We start from the raw sequence: 24,363 nt of genomic DNA on the forward strand, positions 1-24,363 counted from the left end.
TTTTTGTTGATTTGGTAGGTTTTTATTATTTTATAAAGATACCCTGTAAACCCAGTTCTGTACAAAAGTACAGTAAATCTAATGTAGATTAGGGATTAAATTGGTGAAAGAACCTTTCAGTTCCTGTAGGAACCAAAGATCCAAAAAGAAGGTGTTGTTCAAAAAATAGAGAGAGAGAGGGAGAGAAAGAGCATGCTTTGGCAAAAAAAATTGTAATAAGGGTTGCAAAAAGATTAATTTCAAGAGTACATGGGAAAAACTTTCAGAGAAAGTATAAAGAATTAAAATAAATTTGAAGCAGAAAACCAGCCAGGGAATCAGTTTGGTCATTGCACAACAAAAAAGTGATAGAGTGCTCAAGAAGGATATGAAAATTGCTGTGAAACCGAATGAATCCTTTGCATCTGATTTACTACAGAAGATAAAGGACAGAATCAGAAGAAATAAAATAAATGGAAATAACAAGATAAGATATTCTGTGAGAACTAAAGGACTTAAATAAATTTAACAGTCATGGGATAAGAAAACCTGCCATTTCATGAATTTCTAAGTGGTTAAAAACATAAAGCAAAGAATAGGAATAAATGCGCAGATAAGTAAGAATGGAGACTCCAAGGATTTGTGATAGCACTAGTGCTTCTTGACTTGTTGACACACACACACACATATACACACTTACTGTATACATACATTCATATACAAACATTGATATCCTGGATCCTGGATTCTTAGTGGATGGTTCAGTGAAGATATCAACTCAGAGTCCATTAATTATGTAAAGAGTAAATGTCATGCTAGGTATCATTAGGTAAGAGACTGAAATAAAATTGCCAACATTGTAATGTTCTAATATGAATCTATAGTACATCTGCCTCTGGAATACGACATCCAGTTCTGATTACCACATTGAAAAATGATACAATAGAGCTAGAAAAAATGCAGAAGAGGACAATGAAAGTAACAAAGAGGCTCAAATCTTCCTAGTGAGAAAAGCCTAGAAAGTTTCAGATTCCTTGTCTTAGAAAAATGGAGACTAAATGGGGACAACAAGATCAAGGTGTATCAAATCTTGTATGGCATATAGAAACTATACAGGTATTTTTTTTTTTCTCCTTCTCTCAAAACACCAGGACTGGGGGTTATCCAGTGAAGCTGATTGGAAAAACATTTGAAACAGACAGATGAATTCTGCATACAGTGCGTAATTAACCTGTGGAATTCATTATTACAAGATTACAAGATGGCCGCTAACTTGGATAGTCTTAAAGGGGGATTGGATACATTCTTGAAGAGCAAATCAACCAACAGACTCAGCATTACTTTTGAGTTGTGGGCAGCATGCCTCTAGATACTAGTTGCAAGAGAATGGTGGTAGGAGAGAGGTATGTCACCTGCTTGCAAGGACCCCCTGATTGGTCTTTATGAGAAACAAAATGCTGAACTAGGATGTTCTGATCTGGCAGGGCTATTGTAACATATCATATCTATTCCTTTCCATCATAGGCATACATAAGACAGATGTATACAGAAAGGCTGTATACAATATTTATTTTATTTTATTTTGCAAATTTATATGGCTTCTCATCTCACTGAACGTGACTCTAGGCGGCATACAACAATTAAAACAATGTCACAACTATTAAAAACTTAAAAAAAAAATAACAGCAAGATTATGGGAGAAGAACATCCATCTAAACACAATATGACCATTGTGCAGGCTCCCCATGGGATTCCCAAGGTTGCTGGAAAAGCCATGTTTTCAGGGCCTTCCGAAAGGCTAACGGATGGGGCTAGCCTCACCTCGGGGAGGGGGGATGATGTTTCAGAGGGTGGGAGCCACAGCAGAAAAGACACATCATCTATGTCCCATCAGACTTTTTAGCAGATGGGACCCACAACATACTACTGCTGCTGGACCTGATGGGATGGGTAGATGTGATCGGGAAGAGGCAGTCCCTCAAACAGCCTGGCCACATGCCATGTAGGGCTTTAAATGTCAAAACAAGCACCTTGAATTGCACCCAGAAGCAGACCAGCAGCCAGTGCGGCTCCTGGAACAGAGGTATAACATGTGCCACCCTAGGGGCATACATAACTGTCCATGCAGCCGCATTCTGAACCAGTTAAACTTCTGAATACTCTTCAAGGGCAGCCCCATGTAGAGCACATTACAGTAATCCACTTTGGAGGTGACCAGGGTGTGAGTGATTATGAGTAGAGCCTCATAATCCAGGAAAGGGTGCAACTGGCATACAACATGAAGCTGTACAAAGGGCCTCCTAGCCACGACTGCCACCTGTTCCTCGAGCAGGAGTCATGAATCTAGAGGGACCCCAAGGCACTGCACCAGGTCTGTCTGGGGTAGTGCCACCCCATCCAGTACCAAAGATGGTAAAGTCCCAGATACAGAAGGCCCCAAACCCCAGAGCCACTCAGTCTTGTCAGGGTTCAGTTGAAGCCTGTAGTACTCCATCCAGATCCCTACAGCTTCCAGGCACCAGGACAAGATATCAACAGCATCACTTAGTTCGCCAGGGGCAGAGATGTATAATTGGGTATCATCAGCATACTGAAGATACCTAACCCCATGACGACAAATGATCTACCCAGTGGCTTCATGTAGATGTTAAATAGGAATGGAGTACCAAATCCTGCGGGACCTCACATAGTAGGGGCCGCGGGCAGGATCTCTTGCTCCCAATCAACACTGACTTGTGCCAGCCCTATAGGAAGGAACAGAACCAGCCCAATACTGTGCTGCCCACTCCCAACCCACAGAGCCAATCCAGAAGAATACCATGGTCAATGGTATTGAAGGCCGCCAAAAGGTCAAGGAAAGCAAGGACAGACCCATACTTCCTAATTCCTGCTGCTACCGGGAATGCACATGTTTATTCATATTGATTAAGTGTGGGAGAAACAAGTCCTGTTGAACTGTATAGGTTTTTCAACTGTGGATGCTGGACTTGACTTGATATCTCAATCAATGTTTATTACAGTCATAGACCAGTACAAAGGACTTGATATATTATTACAACTTTTTCAATGAAAATTTAAGAACTACTCTGTTGTATAGTAAATATTGGTATCTATTCTAGATAAATATCATATAAACCATCAGTCTGGACAGGGTCATTGTAAATATCTGTATGAATATTTAATTCTCATCCATTTCCTCTCCCACTCCATAATTTCATATGAACAAGCAACATTTTTGGAAATGAATGCCAAACCATTTTTTTTTTCATTTTTAGTTATATTTATATATAACTAAGAAATAATTTTTAAAAATTCCTTAGCGGTCACTAGTAATCTGATTTAAAATGATATACTCTAATAATAAAAGAAAAATCTCTGGTGGATTTGTTCCTTTCTTATCCCTAGATAGTGCTGGATTCAAATTATTGTGATGTGTTGATTTATTACAGCTGTTAACTTTCTTAGTAATCAGTTTCATTGCTTATTCTAAATTCACACATGTACCTTTGATTTCTCTTCCAGAACAGAGCGATGTGGGTTGTCGTTGACTAATGAAAAACAGAATTAGTTTCAGCATGAAACAAACGGAATGCCGACACCAATCCAGAAATGCATTAATCTTTAATAATCCACATCTGCATGTTTATAAATGATATAACCAGGAGTTGTTAATGCTGTTACTCCCCCTTGCAAACAGAAACTGACATAACAGTTGAGAAATTCCAAACCATACTATAGAAATATAGGGAAACATTTATTTGACCTTGCAGAGAAGTCTAAACTGATGGTCCAACTTCATAAAGAATTGTTCTTTATGAATGTAGCTATAATACTCTAGTTTTTCTGAAGTTCCCCTTCCATTTATTCATTTATTAACAAAATTTCTCTAATGCCCCAATCTAATGACTCTGGACACTGCACATATGAATTTTAACATAACACTATCTTCCAGTATGCACAAGCAATCACAAATGGATAAATAATAGACAAAGTAGTTCCTCACCTGGCATCAAATGTTTGTTTATTTATTTGTTTATTTATTATGTTTATATACCACCGAACCCAGCAGTTTACATCTTAAAGACCCTAAAAACAAACAAACAAAAAGCACAAACCTACCATAATTCAGTGGGCCCAGTGGTGACTATTCATTACCTAAGGGCCCTCCAAAACAGCTGTGTCTTTAACAATGTCTGGAAGGATAACAGTAATCAAAGAGGCCTTTTAAAAAAAAACATTTTGAGTAATTTCCTAAAAGGCAGGAGCAAGAGGGCCAAGTACATCTCCCAGGGTAATATATTCCTGTAGTATCGAGGCCCCTAAAGAGAAGGCTGTTTTCTGGCCTATGTCCATCCTGAAGACTCTATTTTGGATTAGAATAATGTCCTTATTTTTCAGTAAGACATCATGTTGCTGTACCATAATGCTAAGTTATGACTTGGCATTACTGTAAGAGAGCCCAAGGTCCATGTTCTTTCCCGTCCCTCCTCCTCTCTCTCATGCTTATATTGTGATTTGAGTCCAAGTGCAGTATGCCAATACATCTGATCCACTCTGTACTGCTTGCCATTTATAACTTCCCATTTTAGATTTTACAACAGACAATGATTTGGCTTGAACCCAGAGTGTGAAATAGAAGGGAGAAGATGAGGTCATGAGCTTGAGGCTTGAAATCATAATAACAAGCCAATAGCAATCAGTCATGTATTCAGAATATATTTATGTATATATTTTTATCTATTCTGTTTACCAAAAAAAAATCTAAAACACTAAAAGAAATAGCTAAAATTTAAAAGACAGTATTACTTTAAAAGCAACATTAAGGAATACAACACAACATTTAAAACATTGGATTGGAAATATGAGAGCTAGAAAATTAGTTAGAGAGTGGTTAGAAAATTACCTAACGAAACCATAAAGGCCCCAGGGAAAAAAAACAGCTGTGGCTTCATTTTACATCTGAAGACAGAGTGAATTGAGTTAGCTGACCCTCCAGTAGTACTGAATTCTACAAAATGGGAACAGCCTCCGGAGGGGGTGGTGGGAGGAACACTTCCATATGTATACTAGTCTGATTTCAGAAAAAGGTAGACTCAGAAGGAAGCCTCTCTAGCTGTTCCTGCAGCCCAAGCAGATTCAGGACAGAGGGGTTGGATTTTAAGTACTTTGGTCCCAATCCCATTTAGGTTATAACCAATACTTTGAATTGGATCTGGAAGTGAAGTGATATGTTGTGTTCTGATCTTTTAGGGCCATTTAAGAGCCTAGCTGCTGTATTTTGGCCAGGGATTTTCTCATGGCCATTTCATACTTTATACCATGTTTGCTTGCAGAGTTTAAGGTAATGTGCAGTGGAGTGCTGCAGGACTATCGGTAGCCTTTATTCTATAACGTGTCTACTGCTCATATTCCTCCATTTGTCTCTCATTCATACTATAATATAGGCTGGAAACAATAGCAATAATGATGACTATGTCATGAAGCTGTGAAGGATGAAAAGAAATACACAAATTGGGTAGGCTGGTAGCACGTATTGTTTTCATATCTAATTTAGAAGTTTATACAAGTAAACATAAGAATAAAAGAAGAATCTATGAATCAGAATAAAGGCCTCTCTAATCCACCATCCTATGTCAGAATATAGCCAACCAATTGCCTGTTCAAAAATCCACAAGCAACAACATGTTCTAATATTGTGCTCTAGCTAGCAGTATTCAGAAACATGCTTCTGATCCTGAAGGGAGCATGTAACCATCATGACTGTTATCTAAAAGGCATTGCAAATAACTTCTTAAAAGTTTAATTCATCATTGGAAGTAGCCTTCCCTTAGTGTCTTGATAATTTACTCAAACCTCTTCCTAATGTACTTTTAAGTAAGATCTGAATCCTGCAAAAATGCTTTGTGTATTTGTGTGGATGTATGTGTGTGTGTAAATGGAAGAGTTAATTTCCCCTCCTCTTTCAAATATCTCCATTACCCATAGAGTCAAATTCTTCTATGTTTCTCTGAAAATAATATGAGTAAACATGTCAGGATTTAGTTTTCTCATTTGCAGATGTACATATTTATCTTTCAGTTATCAAATTTTGGTGCTATCTATATCTTCATGGCTGTCTCTGAACATATCAGGCAGGGTTCAACAAAGTACTTAAGAGAGGGACACACACAGTTGGAACTTGGGGTAAGAAGCAAGACAGTCTCTTTGGATCAGAAAGAAAACTAATAGAAGGCACACATCTGAATCTCTCAATTACCACCACTGAGTAATAAAAGATGGCACTTACAAATTACGGTAGAAATGTGATAAAAAGTATTGGACATGGGGGGGGTTCCCCCCTCATTTGAAATGCTCTATGCTTCTGTAAGTTGCTCTCAGGGACATGGAGGTAAATTGAAGGAAAGCTTTTTGAGGTGGTCAAATTAGACCTTTAAAAAAGCAGTACCTCAGCTCTGAAAATGCCTAAGTATAGAGGAGAGATGAAGTGGGTAATAAAAGAGCAAGCTTTCATCTAATCTTTCTCCTAGAGACCCAGGTGGACAAATTGGCAACTGTGATCACAGCTCCCCCTCCCCCTTTGTACCATAAGAACTACTAATCGGATCCATGCTGCTCTAACTGTGGTTAGTTATTAGCAGAATAAAAGCAGTTTCTTCGAAAGAACGGGGTGGGGTGGGGGGAAATGGCTATACAAAATTGCAGGGTTGTTAGAATCTTAAATGCACAGCAATTGATTCAGTCCCCCACCCCACCCCATATTCTGAATTATATGATGAATAAAATCTTTTATCTGTCACTATGCCTGTTTCCTTCAGAGGGCAGCCAAATATTAAGCTTTTCAGACCAAAAAAAAAAAAAAACCGCTGAAGGAATAAATAGTGGGGAGGAAGAATAATAGGCAAGCTGTTAGGAGAAAGCCAATGTTGTTTTATTAATATGCCCTGGATAAAGAAATACAGAATCATAAAATTTTACAGCACAAAGTTCTGCTCAAAGACTGTCTGTAACAAAAGTGTTCCTGACCAGACTTCCCTATTGGGAAGCAATTCCACAAACTCTCCAGATGTATAATCTGTCAATGACCCCTTAGTTTAAAATCTGTCTTTTCCACTTGATGCTTGCCAAAAACTGGCCATGTTGGTTCAGAAAATCATTCCAGTTATCATTCCAACAGTCTAGAGAGTAGCAAGTTAGGGAATATCATCCTCTTGTTTCTGACTACCTTTAATTTTCAAATGTGGAAACTTCAACCTGTTTCTTTAATTCTTTTTGTTAATCAGCTATCTGGGAAACTACATTGACGCTGATATTGGCACCTGGTTAGAATTCTGAAATGAGCAATGTCTGGCAGCATGCACATGCTTTAACATCTTATAAGACCAGTCTTTTTCTGCTGTGCCACACTTTCCAACATATCCCTTAGGGTGACAGCATTCTGAGCTCCAGATCTATATCAGCAGAGGATGTTGCTAGCATGCATGGCAGCCTGAGGGGGAGAATAAGGAGACATTGGTCTGACTGTACTTGATACCTTGATGTAGGTGACCAATAAGCAGAGGGTAAAATGTATAAATTTAATAATGTTTCTGCACACATTTTACTGAGGACTGTTTTATGCTTTTGGACCATCTTTGCTTTGATCCCATATGAGACTGAAGCATAGATGTTCTGGTCCTTCTTTCTGCAGCCCTATGTTGTCATCCTCCAAAGAGGAGATATAGAAGAGGCCAAAGGTGTAGCAGAAAGCACCTGAGAAGTGGAGGGTATGTTTAAAAGTAGAAAGAGAAAAGGGGTCACAAAGAGGAGACGGGTTAGAAGATTGTTCCTCCTTTTGAAAATGCCAGAACTGTCTCAGGTCTTCTTCTCTCCCTTTCCTGTTCATTTTCCTTCCATCTCCAAAGTAGATTCCTAATTTTTTTTTATTCATTTTCTCACACTGTCTTTGAATTCTATTACTTTGCTTTTAATACTGCTTGAGGGTTACTTACTTTGAAATCCCCCATTTAATTTTACTGTTACTATGTTGGTAGATTTAGAGTGATAGAAAGCCACAAACCTGTTTTTAATTTTGTTCAGTTTCAAAGTCCTATGCATACTTAAATGGAGTTGATTCCCCTAAAATCAAATCAATTTACCTCTGAGTAAACATGGATAGGATTGTGGCTTAAAGTTGGTATTTTTATGAAGGATATTCAAAATGTGTTCTAACACAGCAGTTGGATTACCTGGGGTTAAAGAATATGGAGCTGGTTTCTAAGTAGATGCATGCACAGAAAAAGCTGCACAAATACATTTCCAGTTCTGTACAGAATTCTAGATCTGCTGTAGGCCTCACTGGCTGTGGCAGTGAATAAGTGCTAGGACAACCCAGCATTGGTCACTAGAAATTCATGCAGTGCTAGAACCTGACTCTGACATAATTGTGTGGACAGCCTAAATCCAGGACACACCATTGTAAAAATTAGATGCACCACTTTAACAATGGCTTCAGGAAAATAAATATATATGAACTACAGTGGGGCAAAAAAGTATTTAGTCAGCCACCAATTGTGCAAGTTCTCCCACTTAAAAAGATGAGAGAGGCCTGTAATTTTCATCATAGGTATACCTCAACTATGAGAGAAAAAATGGGGAAAAAAATCCAGAAAATCACATTGTCTGATTTTTAAAGAATTTATTTGCAAATCATGGTGGAAAATAAGTATTTGGTCAATATCAAAAGTTCATCTCAATACTTTGGTATATATCCTTTGTTGGCAATGACAGAGGTCAAACGTTTTCTGTAAGTCTTCACAAGGTTTTCACACACTGTTGCTGGTATTTTGGCCCATTCCTCCATGCAGATCTCCTCTAGAGCAGTGATGTTTTGGGGCTGTCGCTGGGCAACACGGACTTTCAACTCCCTCCAAAGGTTTTCCATGGGGTTGAGATCTGGAGACTGGCTAGGCCACTCCAGGACCTTGAAATGCTTCTTACGAAGCCACTCCTTTGTTGCCCGGGCGGTGTGTTTGGGATCATTGTCATGCTGAAAGACCCAGCCACGTTTCATCTTCAATGCCCTTGCTGATAGAAGGAGGTGTTCACTCAAAATCTCACGATACATGGCCTCATTCATTCTTTCCTTTACACGGATCAGTCGTCCTGGTCCCTTTGCAGAAAAACAGCCCCAAAGCATGATGTTTCCACCCCCATGCTTCACAGTAGGTAAGGTGTTCTTTGGATGCAATTCAGCATTCTCTCTCCTCCAAACACGACAAGTTGAGTTTAGACCAAAACGTGCTACTTTGGTTTCATCTGACCATATGACATTCTCCCAATCCTCTTCTGGATCATCCAAATGCTCTCTAGCAAACTTCAGACAGGCCCAGACATGTACTGGCTTAAGCAGGGGAACACATCTGGCACTGCAGGATTTGAGTCCCTGGCAGCATAGTGTGTTACTGATGGTAGCCTTTGTTACTTTGGTCCCAGCTCTCTGCAGGTCATTCACTAGGTCTCCCCATGTGGTTCTGGGATTTTTGCTCACCATTCTTGTGATCATTTTGACCCCACGGGGTGAGATCTTGCGTGGAGCCCCAGATCAAGGGAGATTATCAGTGGTCTTGTATGTCTTCCATTTTCTAATGATTGCTCCCACAGTTGATTTCTTCACACCAAGCTGCTTGCCTATTGGAGATTCAGTCTTCCCAGCCTGGTGCAGGTCTACAATTTTGTTTCTGGTGTCCTTCAACAGCTCTTGGGTCCTGGCCATAGTGGAGTTTGGAGTGTGACTGTTTGAGGTTGTGGACAGGTGTCTTTTATACTGATAACAAGGTCAAACAGGTGCCATTACTACAAGTAACGAGTGGAGGACAGAGGGGTCTCTTAAAGAAGTAGTTACAGGTCTGTGAGAGCCAGACATCTTGCTTGTTTGTAGGTGACCAAATACTTATTTTCCACCATGATTTGCAAATAAATTCTTTAAAAATCAGACAATGTGATTTTCTGGATTTTTTTTCTCATTTTGTCTCTCATAGTTGAGGTATACCTATGATGAAAATTACAGGCCTCTCTCATCTTTTTAAGTGGGAGAACTTGCACAATTGGTGGCTGACTAAATACTTTTTTGCCCCACTGTATGTCCAGACAGTGGAGCTTTCTTGCTTCAACCTGCCTGTATATCACCTTCTCTCTGGAGAAGTATGGAATGTGGCATATAAGAATACATCGGGATGGAAAAAACCTGAGGATATTTTCCAGGCTCCTAGATCACAGTTTTTTGTCACTGCATTATTGTGCTGTTTTCTTATTTTCTCCTGCCTTAGTTTTCTGCATATTGTTAGATTTAGCACAATTTTGGCCCTACCGGAGAAACTGAAATTTATTCTTTCATATAATGAAAATAGGGATATAGTTATAAAGCTGCTCTAGAAGACAGTGCATACTGTAAGAAAATTCAGGTGTCTACTTCTTGTTCCCACTGTGAGAGAAACTGTAGCTTGGATATGAAATGGATTAATAATTTACATTCCTTGGAATATCAACTTGGTGTATTTTGTTAATACCAAGAATTTAAAATGAGAATCAGGTCACATTGTGCTAGATGCTGTACAAACAATGGGAAGAAACTTGCCTGAGGCATCTTTTTATATATATAGCAATTGTTTTTACACAGAAAATGTGGCACTTCTCTTCTAGATTTATCAGCACACAAAGCAACCATAAACACAGCTTAAATGGCCAATTTCACAGAGTTTATGACTGCATTGTATTGTCGCTATGACACCAATCAGCCAAGGTGTAATCTGGCCTTTAGAAGGCTGTTTAGTCTGTGTGCAATGCATTGCAATTATCAGGGTCCCAGGCTTAGTTCCAGGTGAGCAGCAAAATACCGTCAAGGGAAAATCTATCCATTTAACTCTGCAGAGGAATTAAAGGAAGGGTAAAAGACAGAGCTTTCATTTAGTAATGTCTACAACACAGTTCAGTATGCAAATCTGTGCATTCAAGCCAGCATTCATTCATTCTCTCTCTCTTCTCCTCCTCCTCCTCCTCCTCCTCCTCCTCTTCCTCTTCCTCCTTTTGTCCCTCACTAATTTTCTTCTATTTTTTTTCAGTGTTTTCTGGATGTACATACTCCAAGACTTAAATTCTCTAAAACAATGCCCAGTTTTCATAGTTGCACCCAATAAAAACATACGGCACATAATATTAATACTATAACCAGGAAGGCAAAAGTCAAATCAAAAGATATGAACATTTGTGACTTAATCAAGAAATAGCTACTGTACTTTAGATCTTACTAAATTCAGTTACCAGAAGAAAAAAAATAAGTCTTGGATTGTATGAAAAATTGGCAGCTGAACAACCTGTGAGTGGACGTCCACTCTTGGCATCTCAGGATCCAACTGAGTAGTATGTTGGAGAGGGGCACTCCTCAAGAGGACTCCCTTCAACCCAGCTATTTTGAACAACAGTTATCCTATCTCCAGCCTTCAACTTTTGAGGGAAAGTTGATGAGGTGGTGGGATGTCAGTTACAGAGTGCCCATGGGGAAGCAGATTCTTTAAGTCTGGATTCAGACCTAGGATAAAATAGAATCAGTATTAGTTGCTAAGTCAGACAAAGACCACCCAGACACATTAGCTAGTTCAGAATGCAGTAGTCTGCTTATTGGTGAATGAAAATTGCCAGAGCCATGTGACCTTTGTGCTGTGGGCCCTGCACTGACTACGGGTAGGTTTCTAGAAGCAATTCAAAATGCTGCCCTTAACCTATAAAGCCCTATATGGCTGGGCTCTTAAGTACCTTCAGTACCATTTCTCCAAGTAGAATTCACCAATCTAGTGCTTGCTTCCTGGCAGAAATTGTTAGTAGTCTCCCTTTTGGGGAAGATTAAATAGTCAGGGGCTTCTGCAGACTGCTTCTCAGTTGCAGCTTTTATGGAATATCTTCCCCCTTGAGGCCAGATTAGCATCTGCCCTGATGACATCTTGGAAGTTGGTGAAACTGAGCTCTTCCAGAGACCATTTGGAGGATGCAAGGATTTGGAGGAGATTATATTCAGGACTTGTTTATAACTATTCATTTTAAGTCTGTCAAGTTAAAATTCCGAAGGCTAATATATAGCAAGAAACAGAATCTTATTGATATCATGGATACAAAGGCTGGTCTAAAGGAAAAAAAGCAAAATAATTCTACTTTCATCAAGAATGAAGTTTCTTTTTTTAAATTACAAATATCAAACTGAAGTGTTTGTTTAAATTGCAGCTTTGAAATGGCGATGGAGGGAACCAGTGTCACTGAAAAATGTGCAACACTACACAGTCATTTTGGGAAGGATTTTCCAAAAGGAAGTAGAGGTAGTTCTCATTTAGCAGCTGCCTCATTTAGCAACTATTTGAAGTTACGACAGTGATGAGAAAGTAACTTTGCGTCCAGTCCTCGCATTTATGACCTTTGCAGGTCTGTAAAGCAAAGGAAAGCTGAAGTAAGACTGTAAGCATATTCACAGTTTCACTTAGCAACCACTTCGCTTAACAACCAAATTATCTGTAGATTGTGTACACAAAAAGTAAGGCAACCTAAAGTGCTTCTCTCTCCCGCCCTCCCCAGCCAGGCGAGAGAGTAATGGCATCTATCAGGGTTGCCCATCCTTTGACCAGGAGCAAGGCAACATACACAGACTCAGAAGGGTACAGTGATGCTGATATCTAAATCCTTATTCAAGGATTTCAAAAACAGTCTTGAAACTATTTCTGTTTCAACTGCAACTTGAAGCTGTTTCAGATGCAGTTAGAGGTGAATACTATTGCAAAAAGGATGTCGGCATACTGGCCAACATCCTGGAACAGCCAGATAGGAATTTAACTTTATGTAAGATCTACTTAATTAATGTATTCATACAAGCTATGATATCCACTTCAAATGGAGTTTAAAGACTTCTCTGTTCAAGAAGAATTTTTGTCAAGAATTATGTCATGTACTCAAAAATGCACCATTAGATACAGTGTACCAGCAATTATTTAGTGTCATTGTGACTCCACTCTAAGTTATAAAACATATGCCAGTTTCTGTACTTGTTTAAACTACTGCTGCATCATCTATCAACAAATAATTTGTGTAGAAAAAAAATGCCATTTTATTTTGTTATGTCTTCTTTTGCTGGAAATATTATTTTAAATTCAGTTCATGTAAAGCCAAACTTCAAGTCAGTTCTCAATGAATTATCACCTGACGCTGACAATTTGTTGCTGCACATTGAAATCCAATGGGCTCTCCATTGCAGCAAAAATAATGCATTGATTTCTTTTACTTTTGCCAGAAATCAAAGCTTTCATGGAGTCAAGGAACAGAGATACTATCCAATTATCAAACAGTATGTCTGCTTGATTTGGCATTTCTAACAGATGTGACAGTGAAATTGGACACCCTGCTTGTGAATTGCAAGGAAAAAAGAAGACAATTGCCAACATGAATGGAGCATTGAAAACTTTCAGATCAAAACTGAGCTTTTTGGTACAGCAATTGTCGAAAAGCAAAATGCAGTACAGTATTTTCCTTTAGCACTCCAAAAACTGGCAGAAAATAAAACTGTTGCTGGACTCCTGTACATTGACAAATAGAGCGTTCTCCTCACTAGGCTTAGCCAAGAATGCAATGATAGATTCAGTGTTTTTGAACAGCTGGAACTCTACATGATATTTATTTGAAATCTGTATGGAAATATGTTAGTGACATTTCCGAACAAATTAGTATGCTACTTAACTTTGCTTGTGTCATCATGGAAGTATACATTCTCAGACTATAAAATGATACTCAGTTGAAATCAAGGCAAACCAGCACTAATTTCCTTAACTATTGTAGATACTGAGAAGTACAGTAGCATTTCCACAAAAGTGACGAAAATTATTGCCATCTTTGGTTCCACTTATTTGTGAATCTGCCTATTGTAATGCAAATTTTGAACATGTCTGATTGAGAAATTTAAATGCCTCAGGCAGTTGCCCTCTTGTAAGATACACCTGATTATATCAGCACCGGTAGACACCAAGCAGCGTTATGTTTCACATTATAATAAAGGTAAATAACAATTTCCTTTAGATGTTTTAGTTTCTCATGTGCCTGTTTATTGCAATAACATTGTGCCAGAATTGGTGATCTACTGATAAACGTACTGTTGGAAATGCTTGGCTCACTAATTCTTATGAAGCTACATCTACTCCATCTATCTTTGCACTATCTTGGTATGTTCCAGTAATCAGAAGTAACTGTCCTTTAAAAAAAAAAAAGTTCCCTGATATGTATCTGAATATATATTTTAAAGAATATCCTGTGTCAGCCTTTTACATTGTGAATCAGGGGAAAATCATTGTACTGAAAGAAATAATACTTTTCATGTTACTGCTACTACTGCTGCTGTTGTGCTTCTTTCTAGTATCTTACTGGAAACTGCTAGATGCTATACAAAAATTAGAAACAATGGATTTTGATCTCTAGCTTAGAATCAGAAGTAAAAACATGATACATTTGGAAGGGGAATCCAAGTGAGGGAAAAGCAGTCTAAGGAAGCCACTGATCTGATTGTCCCTCTGTCTCATATATGATGGCTTGCTGTTGACAGAACTGAAGAAGGCAGGGACCAACCGTTAAGTTAAATGAAAGGTTTTAATCAAAATACGATCTGATTTTTTAAAACAAAGATGCATTTATACTAATTTTTCTCTAGTTCTGAGTTTCAGATAAGGTAATTGACTGTTTTGCTTACATTCATCTTTTAAGTTATGATCATATTTATAATAAGAATCGATCTACATCTAAAGTTAAGAATGGGTGAGGAATGTTCTAGTTACTTTAAAAAAATTTTTTTAAAAAAATGGTATAGGTATTAAATACTGTATTTGATGTATTTAATTTCCTTGATCAGCTTTTAGTGCGTAAACTAATAAAATGAAAGCTTTAAAATACATTCAGTAAAAAAGCATGTATAACTTCCCTATAATTAACGTTTGCTCACTTATATAACAGCAATGTAATTTGCACTACATTCTTTGGATGTTTTCTGGTTCCATTATGATCAGTAGCAATAGTGCCGATAAATATAATTGCCAATAGACTGCAATCCTTGCCTAGAACCAACAATATATAAGAACATAAGAAGATTGCTGCTGAATTAAGACAAAGGCTAACAAATAAACCAAAGTAATTTGCTGGCTGCCAACATTAATTCAGCTGTAATGGGTTTTTCAGCTTCTAGATCAAAGGTGTTTTCTTCTGTAAGGTGAAATTGCAATACTTGATTTTAGTGGAAATAAAAACAAATGCTGGTATTTCAAAGGTATAAGACTATCATTGTATCATTTGATGATGACCTAAAATAAGTTAAAACAGGGTCTAACCATTACAGTTACTACTGAGTACAAGACCTTCATGAAATGCCAGGGCTGCAAGAAAGTAGATTGGGAAGTAGACCCTGAAGAAGGCAGTGGTGAATTGCCATGCTTCTGCCATTGCAAAAAACCTACATGGACATGTCCATGGAATCACCACGATTGAGTGCAAGTCAAAAGACACTTTTTGACTGTAGGAATTTCTCTGTGCTACAAAAAAACAAACCAACAAAAAATGGATAACAGCAAAGAGATACAGAAAATGCTTCATTTTTACTGACATCTAATGGTAATCTGGATTTTTGCAGTCCAGATCTGATATTCCTACAGAAAGTGATCAAGTACTATTTTTGATACTGCTTCAGAAAACATAGCCATTGTTGAGATAATAAGTTAGATCTTGTACCATCTCATCATTATGGTTATACTGTAATATAAAACCTACTTTAGAGCTATATAACAAACTTTCTATCTCCTTTTCCAACATGGCCAGGCAAACTGTGTTGTTTTATTGAACGTATATTCTATCTTTTGTGCTCATTAAGTCTAACAATAATAAAAATAAAATGATAAGGTCTAAAATAATAAGTTACAAACAGCAAAACTATAGTTTGTATAAAACAGCTTAATGCTATAGTTTATGATTCTGGCTTGCTCAGATAAACCGTGATGAAATTTAAATGAAACTTCCAGGTTAAATGAAACATAGTAGTAAACTTTATTGTCATTGTAATAGCAAATGAATCTTCAACTAAATGTTGAAACATGGGTAAAACATTTTTCTCCCAATTCTTTATAAATAAGCATAACGCTTTATTGTTATAAGTGTTTTTGCATAGTACTGTAGACTACTTTTTTTTTCTTTTTTCTTTTTTCTTTTTTTTTTGCATTGTGGAGAAATCGCACTAACCCATGTGAACAATTTTGAAGACTAACCCTTCACACCCTTCTTTGACCCCTTAATATGATTTTGCTAACAATTCGTAATTATATAAATTTGGAGGTTTTTTTTTTACTTCTGTACAACACAGGTCTGCACACATTATAATCTCCCCAATTACTTACTGTACATTTGCTTTGAGTCTAAAATACTGTACATTTGCTTTGAGCCTATTCAGTGCTGTGTATTGTTGCACTGAATATTAGAGAATTTCAGTTCAAAGTTCGAAGTCTTCCATCTGCCTCTTTTACAACTTGAGTCCCAGGCAAACTGGTACACTTAAATTTAAGCCAACGTAAGTCTCATGAAAGCTGGAGGTGCTAAATATCATAAATTAAGATATTCCAGTGCAGATATTTAGTTTCCCATCTTAGTAATGTATGGTATGATAGCTTGTGGAAGCATTTTTCAGATTTCCTTGAAATACTCATCTGATAGCAACATTTCAGGCATATTCAGGATGAATCTTTATGTTGTCTCTTACCAGAAATTACTGTTTGCTTACAGCTGAGAATCACTGGATTTGTCTTGTATTCGTCGTAATGTAGAAACATAACACCTTGCTTCATCTCATCAAAAAATAAAGTTAATGTTTTGTTTTGATGAGTCTTGCTTATTCTTAAGTGAGCTTTGGAGAAAAGTTGTGGGCATTAAAGATTTTATAGCAGTACTTACTGTCTGATTGTGATCTCTGCTTCACCTCAAGAGCTTGCAGAATGTAGAGGTGAGGCATTTTATTGCAACTTCTTGTAACATTACAATATCTGTACAAAAATATCCTTATAGAAAACAGAAAATTCCAGAGGGATGGTAATTTGATTAACGTAAAAGTATAAGGAGATACCTACCTGACTGCAGTTGAGTAATGGAATTAGTTGCTTAAATGGCAGTCCTACTCAGGAATAAGGCCTGTTTAGTACAATAGGACTGTATGCTGCTGTTTTTTAGTATTGTATATAATTTTTATTAAAGAAATCTTTAAAAGAATAAAACAATACAAATTTTGAAAGAAAAAGGTAAGGAAAATAAAGAAAAGCAATAAGTGGGGGGAAAGCGCAAAGAAAGCAATAAAGAAGAGAAAGGAAAAAAGGAAAGGAAAGGAAAAGTTATGAAGAAGCAGCTTCTGATCTTTTTAGCAGCAGTTACAAGTACATTTATATTTTACCCTCTCTCTAAGATTACAACATAATTTCCTTCTTTCCACAGTCTACTCTTTCTAATCATCAAACACACAAATCACAAGTTCATTTTTTTTCTTGTTTCAGCAAAAAGTCCATAAAGGGCTTCCAATCACTAATAAATGTAATTATTGTCCTATCTCTAATCAAACAAGTCAGTTTTGCCATCTCTGCTAATTCTGTCATCTTCATCAGCCATTCCTCCATTATTTCAGAGTCTTTCCATTTTTGTGCATATAATAATCTTGCAGCTGTTACCATATATAAAAACAATCTTCCATAACTCTTTTCTAATTGTCTATACATTAGTCCCACCAAGAAAAGTTCTGGTTTTGAATATTAATATTGAATATTAATTGAAGATTGAATATTAATCTTTAAAATTCTTTGTATTACTGTGTGTTTTTGAACCCAACATTTTCTGCCTTTTTTGCAAATCCACCTAGCATGATAAAATGACCCTTCATGTTGTTGACATTTCCAACATAAATTTGAAATAGCTTTATATGTTCTAGATAATTTTTCTGGAGTCATGTACAAACGGTATCATTTGTGCAATTTAGCAATTACATGTTCATCATTTGTACATAGTTCATTTTCAATCATTTGTACATAGATCAATTTTTTTTGAAGTAATTGAATATTTTTGCCTTGCCTATTTTCAGTAAAACTGTAGTAAGTTTCAAAGAGGTAGCTTTGCTAATCTGATTGATTGATTGATTGATTGATTGATTGATACCTTAAAGACTAACAAGTGTCTTATCCCATATATTTATAATATATTCAAATCTACTTCATAGTGTTGGGCTAAATGATTCATCAGAATTCTTGACACATCTTGTTCACTAAAGCTTTTGGATCAAATCATTTCTCTCCAAAATGTCAATAAGTACTTTTCAGCAATTTTACAGTTACAGATCTCTCCTTATATATCACTCTAACAGCTTTCCTTGAAATTCAGTTGTGGAAACAGTTGGCTGATTATTTGTAAATGATGCAACACATGGAAAGAGAAGAAGTCCTTTGCAACTATTTACCCTTGGCCTGGCTTAAAAGTTCACATGAGATTTGCAGGAAGGAACATTTTAATATGCTAAAACAATTCAAATATTTAATATTCTTAGTTTTGGGGGATAAGAGGAAAATATTGCAATTGACTTTATAGTATTACCTTTGCTTGCCTTTGGAAATGCTCTGGGTAATTAACTTCATTTGCCATTTGTACCATGTTGTTCACAATCATGGTATAATGATAGTTTCACAGCCTGAGAGGGTTCACATCCCTGACTCACTGAACATCATGCTCTCTTATCAGTTAAGAAAATCTCCTCTCCTCAGTTCATATAGAGGCCCTTAAGAAAAGATTTGGAAAAATCTCTGTCATTACTAGCTAGGGATATATCAGGTTGTGAAAGTGAAAGTTATCCAGTTGCTGAGATTTCTGTAACTTGAGTCTGTTCTTGTTAAAAAGCCAGGGAGAATATTGCTTTCTGTTGTAGGCTGCCAAGAGTTTGACACTAGTTTCCAAAGACAGTCATATCTTGGTTTAATGGAGTACTCAGGGAGAGAGAGTATCTATTAAATTCAAATTATGTCATTTGCATCAATTTATGGCATTTGTGTACTTACATAAATGATGTAAATATCATTTAACAGATAAGTCTGAACCAAAAATGTTTTCATTGTATCTGAGGTCCACTTTGCAGAGATCTGTTAAACTGTATTTTTACTGCATTTATATTTGCCTAACTAAAGTAGCCCCTGATGAAATAACAGAATACTTTCCCATGCTACTACAGTTCTATTTTAATAGCTGCTTAGACTGTATAAAGATGTTTGGAATGAGATGTTCAATAGTTTGTTAATTCTTTGTATCCAGGAAAGATTTGTCTCCCTAAACCTCCATTTAACTAAATTGAACAAAGTATATAATACAGGTAGTCCTCATTTAGTGACTGCCTCATTTAGCTACCATTCGCAGTTAGGGCGGTAATAAAAAAAGTAACTTTACAACCAATCTTCATATTTACAACCTTCACAGGTCTGTAAAGCAAAGGAAAGCTGAAGTAAGATCATAAGCACAATCACGGTTTCACTTAGTGATCTCTTTGCTTAACGACCAGGTTGCCGGTCTCAGTTGTGGTCGCTAAACAAGGACTACCTTTATTTATACAAGAGAACTCTCAATAAATACAGAATTTTCTTAGCCTCAAATAAATGAAATTGTAACCCATACCCCTGTTTCATTTGGCTTCTACTGGTCAGTAATCCAGCCCAAATAAGAAACACTAAGAGAGTTCAAGAGGAGATACAGAATTCACAGTTTTAAGAGCAAACTTTTATACTGCTAGTGGTATTTAGATTCAAGTCTCCCTCAGCATTTTCAGAGCCAGCAGGCTTTCACTTTTCTGATGAATATATTCTCATGTTAAAATAAGCCTGCAAAAACCTGTCTGTTTGGTCACCATCAGGGCATGTTAGATTGAAATATTTGTTACAGTCTTAAGAACCTCAGCTTTCAAATCAGTACTTTTAGTTTTAAAGGAATACTTTCCATGGTGAATTGATAATCAGTTTGTGACCCAATAAATTTGCATCTGTGTTGCTACCTAACATGAACTGTCCTGATTACAGTGCCTGTTTATTGAATCATTTAAATGTGTTGTAACATTAATAAAGATGGCCTGCTGTTAAGCCCTTAGTTCACAACCTGAAAAGCAAATTCTCAGAGTCTTATCAACCAGATGCAGAAATCTTTATTTAAGTTTGTTAGAGTATGGAATCCTCAATCTTCCTACTAACACCCTGTTGAGGCAGTGGGAAGATGGCTACTCGTTTTCCTGATAAAAGAGATGTGCAGATGTAACTTGTAATATTTTGTAAACTGCCACTCTCTTTCCCATGTTCTGAGAAGTTACCATGAGTTTTTCTTAGGCCATTAAAATACTCATCCTGCTTATAAGGCTGCTGCTAGTACAACAGAATACAAATTCTGTTCATATTTCAAATGACAAAGGATGTATTAATGTGAGTGATTAAGCAAATGCTGAAATGTAAGGCAAAGATGTTATATTTAACCCCAGCTTTATTGTCACATTAAAATGCATTTCTGGTTGGAGTGTCCTTATGATCTGAATTTTGAAAATAAATCTTGCTAGAAAATCTTATTCCACTTTGAGTCATTTATACTACCAGTGCTAGATCTTCTACCGGTGAGGATTAAGGAGTGGTTCATGCCCTTAACTCTACCAGGATACATTAATGCCATGTGCTACACACTTTAGAAAAATACTTGGAGACTTCAGTTGGTGCAAAATACAGCTGTCCACATGCTGGTTGGTGAGAGGCACTTTAGCCATGTTACACCCATACTGTGGGCACTACCTTGGCCACCAATATGTTTCCAGGTATAATCCAAAGACTCAGTACTCCATACGGTGTCTGATCAGGGAGAGTAAAATGACAGAATTGCTTCCTGTGATCTGGATTCAATACTTCTGGTAGTATATTCCAATATAGCATTTGTCGTTTTAGTACCACTTTCTGGGTACAACCAAACAGAATGGGCTGTTAGGGACACTGCAAACCAGTGCTGCTAAGGTCCAACTGCAAACTTGCCCAACTACTTAGTTCAACACGAAAGGATCTTTTAAAAATCCCCCTGCTCCCTATATGGGAGAGCGCCTTCTCCTCTATGCCCCCGCTCCCCTGCAGTTTAGGGAAATAAGGAAAACCCTTTTTTTTCCCCCACAAAGCTTTTGTTAGTTGAATTTATTTTGATTTTAATGATGCTGGTTTTTATTTTGCCTTGACTGTAACTGTATTGTTTTTATTTTTATGTTTTATCATTTGCATTTTTAGTTGCTATAAATCACCTTGTTGTATAAATAGAAATATAGGATATAAAATCAACAATAAATAAATAAATTTCCTCCTCCGCTGTGGGCTATGAAGAAAATGTGGTTGGGATTGGCAGATGATTACCTTTCAATAGAAATAGGACCTTCAGAAGAGGGATTTTCCTTAGGACCCTAGTAGTGAACGAAGTTGTTAAATTTCCTCTCCGTGCCTGCTTTGATTCTGATCATTATCAGCCACTCCAAGCAAATGGCATTTGCATTTTTGAAGCCTGCGTGTTAATATAAAGACTCATTAACATATGTCCAGTGGGGTAGTGCATTGCAATTTGGAAGAGCTGCTTTGGGATATAGTATCTGACTCTGACTCATTAAAGCAGTCACTTCTGTTGCCAGGATTTTGTGGCTGCAGCAGAAGCCTCCACACAGCTGGCTTTGTTAACAGGCCTTACAAGGATTATCTACCAAGTCATATTTTGAGCCCAGCTGGGGGACAGCATAGTTGGGTGAGCTCTTTTCCTATTTGTGTTAAGCAATTCTTTGCTCCTCTAAGATACTTCAGGACCAAATTCAGCATGATAGGGCAGTCTTCTAACTGGCAAGAATTTTCCTTCCAATCCCCCACCTCCACATGCCCCCTAAATCTGCTTTAACGGGTCTCCCAGTCTTCCAGAACAGATTTGGAAGGCAATCAAGGGGCTGAAGGTAGAGGCAGCCTTCATTCCAGTAGTAGGGCCCATTACATTGGTGGAAGGAGCCAGCCTACAGGGGCGAAACAGTTCAGGAGTAATTTTCAGTAGGAAAACGGTACAACAAAAAATATAAAAACAAAACCCTGATCTGGATTCTCCATCCCTCCCTAGGTGGCTATTGTAAGAGGGGGAAACAAAAGAGGAGAAAAGAAGGCAAACCCAAATCGCCTCATAGATACAACGATGCTGAACCAAGCTTTCTGTCTGCACTTTGCCCACAGCTATGCAGATATTCAGGTCAAGATGTAAATCTGCTTGTGTTGCTATTTATGAAGTCATGTTCCCTTTAGTTAAACACCGACTTGGATTCCGTCCTATTCCAATTTGCATGCTAGTTTTGTTTTTTTACCAGATGTAAATTATGATTTAAGCTCTTATTTGGATAACAAAGTGCACACCTCAGGCTTTATATATGTATTGCTTTTATTGCTATGTTATACCTTGGCACCAACATTAAATCCATTGATTCAGTGGATTTTTTTTTCAAACAGCATAGATAGAATTTATCTTTGGTTCTAAGGTTGGCAGCTGTCCATGTTTTCCTGGCCGGAGGCCAGTGCAAGCTCAACAGGATGAATCCCATTGTTTAGCTGCCTTGGATTTTGTAAATTCCTTCCTAAAATATATATTTCAAGAGCTATAAATTGAATTATGTCAATAAGTTTGAAAACAGACTCAGTACAAAATAAAGCATTTCAGGATGGTTTTTGATAAATATATTTATGCATGTTCTCTCCATGGATTATTAAAAAAGAAAAATGTATTTTTGAAATAGATGCCACATTTTTCACTATATCTAGCACAGTTGTGTGTATCACTTTTTAGAATATCTCTATGACTGTCATTACCTCTTTTGCATTATTAGGGACAAGTAATTTATTTTCTGTCTCTATGTATGTTGCAGGTAGCCAGATGCCATCCCAGACTCCTGGTACCCAATCAGAATCTAGCTCCCATCCTGCCTTGAGCCAATCCCCAATGCCACAGGATCGAGGTTTGTGCTGAAAAATAATAACTGTGGAGCATAAAAGAAATTAAGAAGAGAAGAGCAAAATTTGTTGATCTGCCTATTAGAGCCAGGAAATTCTGTGTAATCTTTTCTCAGCAAGAGCAATTTCCTGAGGGAAGAGTAAATTAAAAAAGGTTATCTACAAGAACTCAGTTTTTAAAAAAGACCCTAATGTTCTGAAAACATACTGTATCAGAAGATCTTGGTAGATTGTTTATGGCATTTTAAAATCTAGATCTAGGAAACATTATTTATAAATATCTGACTTAGTATTTAGTCTCTGTGGGATAAAAATGTTAGCTTATTTTCAAACAAGAGTTCCCACAGTTTTCGAAGTATTGATGTATTGTTATGACCATAGGTCATTAAATATATTTTCTAAAAGAAGGAGGAATGGAGCTAACAGGCTGGAAATGAATATTCTTGCTTTTCTCTTCTCAAAAGGTGCCAGTGTTGTATTTTATCCAATTTCAAATACCCTAGGAATATTCTTTTCTGAATAAGGGTTTTTAATACCACAGTAACTTACCATAGTCCTGCTGTGCTGTCTCATTGTGGTGTGGAGTGTGTGTGCCTGGGAAGGATGAGTGATGAACCCTGGGAACATATGACAAAAATATAGACTCTCAGCAGGTCACTCAGGGTCTTCCAAGATGCCCAGGCAGAGCAAGCAGGCACCTATAACGGGCAGCAGCAATATAGGAAGATGCTGGAGGCAGATCACTTTAGTGTCAGCAGCAAAGGCATCATTTCATACTATGTGGGAGAAGGCAGTAGTGGTAAACCACTCCTTTATTTTACCAAGAAAACCACATGGATAGGAAACATCAAATGACTGACAATATAGTGCTGGATGATGGGCTTCTCATAGGCTTCTCACTCAACGTGCTACTAAGAAAGAGCTGAGGATCTTTTGCAGTACTAAGGATTGGATACTTTCAGTCAGAAGTTCACGTTGTTTACTACTTAAGACTTGAAAAACAAAGAAGGAACAGTGTTGCCTTCATATTTAAAAAGAGTATAGCAAGAACAGTGCTTGGCTACATTGCAATCAATGATCAAATAATATTGATTAGACTTCATGGACAAGTTTATGCTTCAACCACTGATGCAGAAGAAAGGAAGTTAATGAGTTTTATGATCAAGTTCAATTTGAAATCAGCAGAAAATGCAAGCAAGATGTGATGCTTGTGGTTGGAGATTGGAATGCCAAAGTTGGAAACATTAAGGAAGAAAATGTAGTTCAACTGTATTACTTAGGAAATGGAAATGAAGCAGAA

The 24,363-nt window shown here is 37.2% G+C and overlaps 1 protein-coding gene across 15 annotated transcripts in view; it reads left to right on the plus strand.

The window, feature by feature from the left end:
• ARID1B (AT-rich interaction domain 1B) overlaps positions 1–24,363 on the plus strand; it is a 414,597-nt gene that overhangs the window by 289,137 nt on the left and 101,097 nt on the right. For 10 of the 15 annotated variants that reach the window (XM_088142352.1, XM_088142359.1, XM_088142353.1 and 7 more), the window contains 2 exons: positions 22,186–22,311; positions 22,979–23,068. In XM_088142352.1, the coding sequence (XP_087998478.1) occupies positions 22,186–22,311; positions 22,979–23,068 (216 nt within the window). The remainder of the gene's footprint in view (positions 1–22,185; positions 22,312–22,978; positions 23,069–24,363) is intronic. The other 5 variants (XM_088142366.1, XM_088142404.1, XM_088142420.1 and 2 more) reach the window with 1 other exon arrangement.

This window comes from Python bivittatus, unplaced genomic scaffold (genome assembly GCF_059951505.1).
Source record: "Python bivittatus isolate LINGU-HERP-01145 unplaced genomic scaffold, Pbiv_v1 ctg000020_np1212, whole genome shotgun sequence".
Classification (NCBI taxonomy): Eukaryota; Metazoa; Chordata; class Lepidosauria; order Squamata; family Pythonidae; genus Python; species Python bivittatus.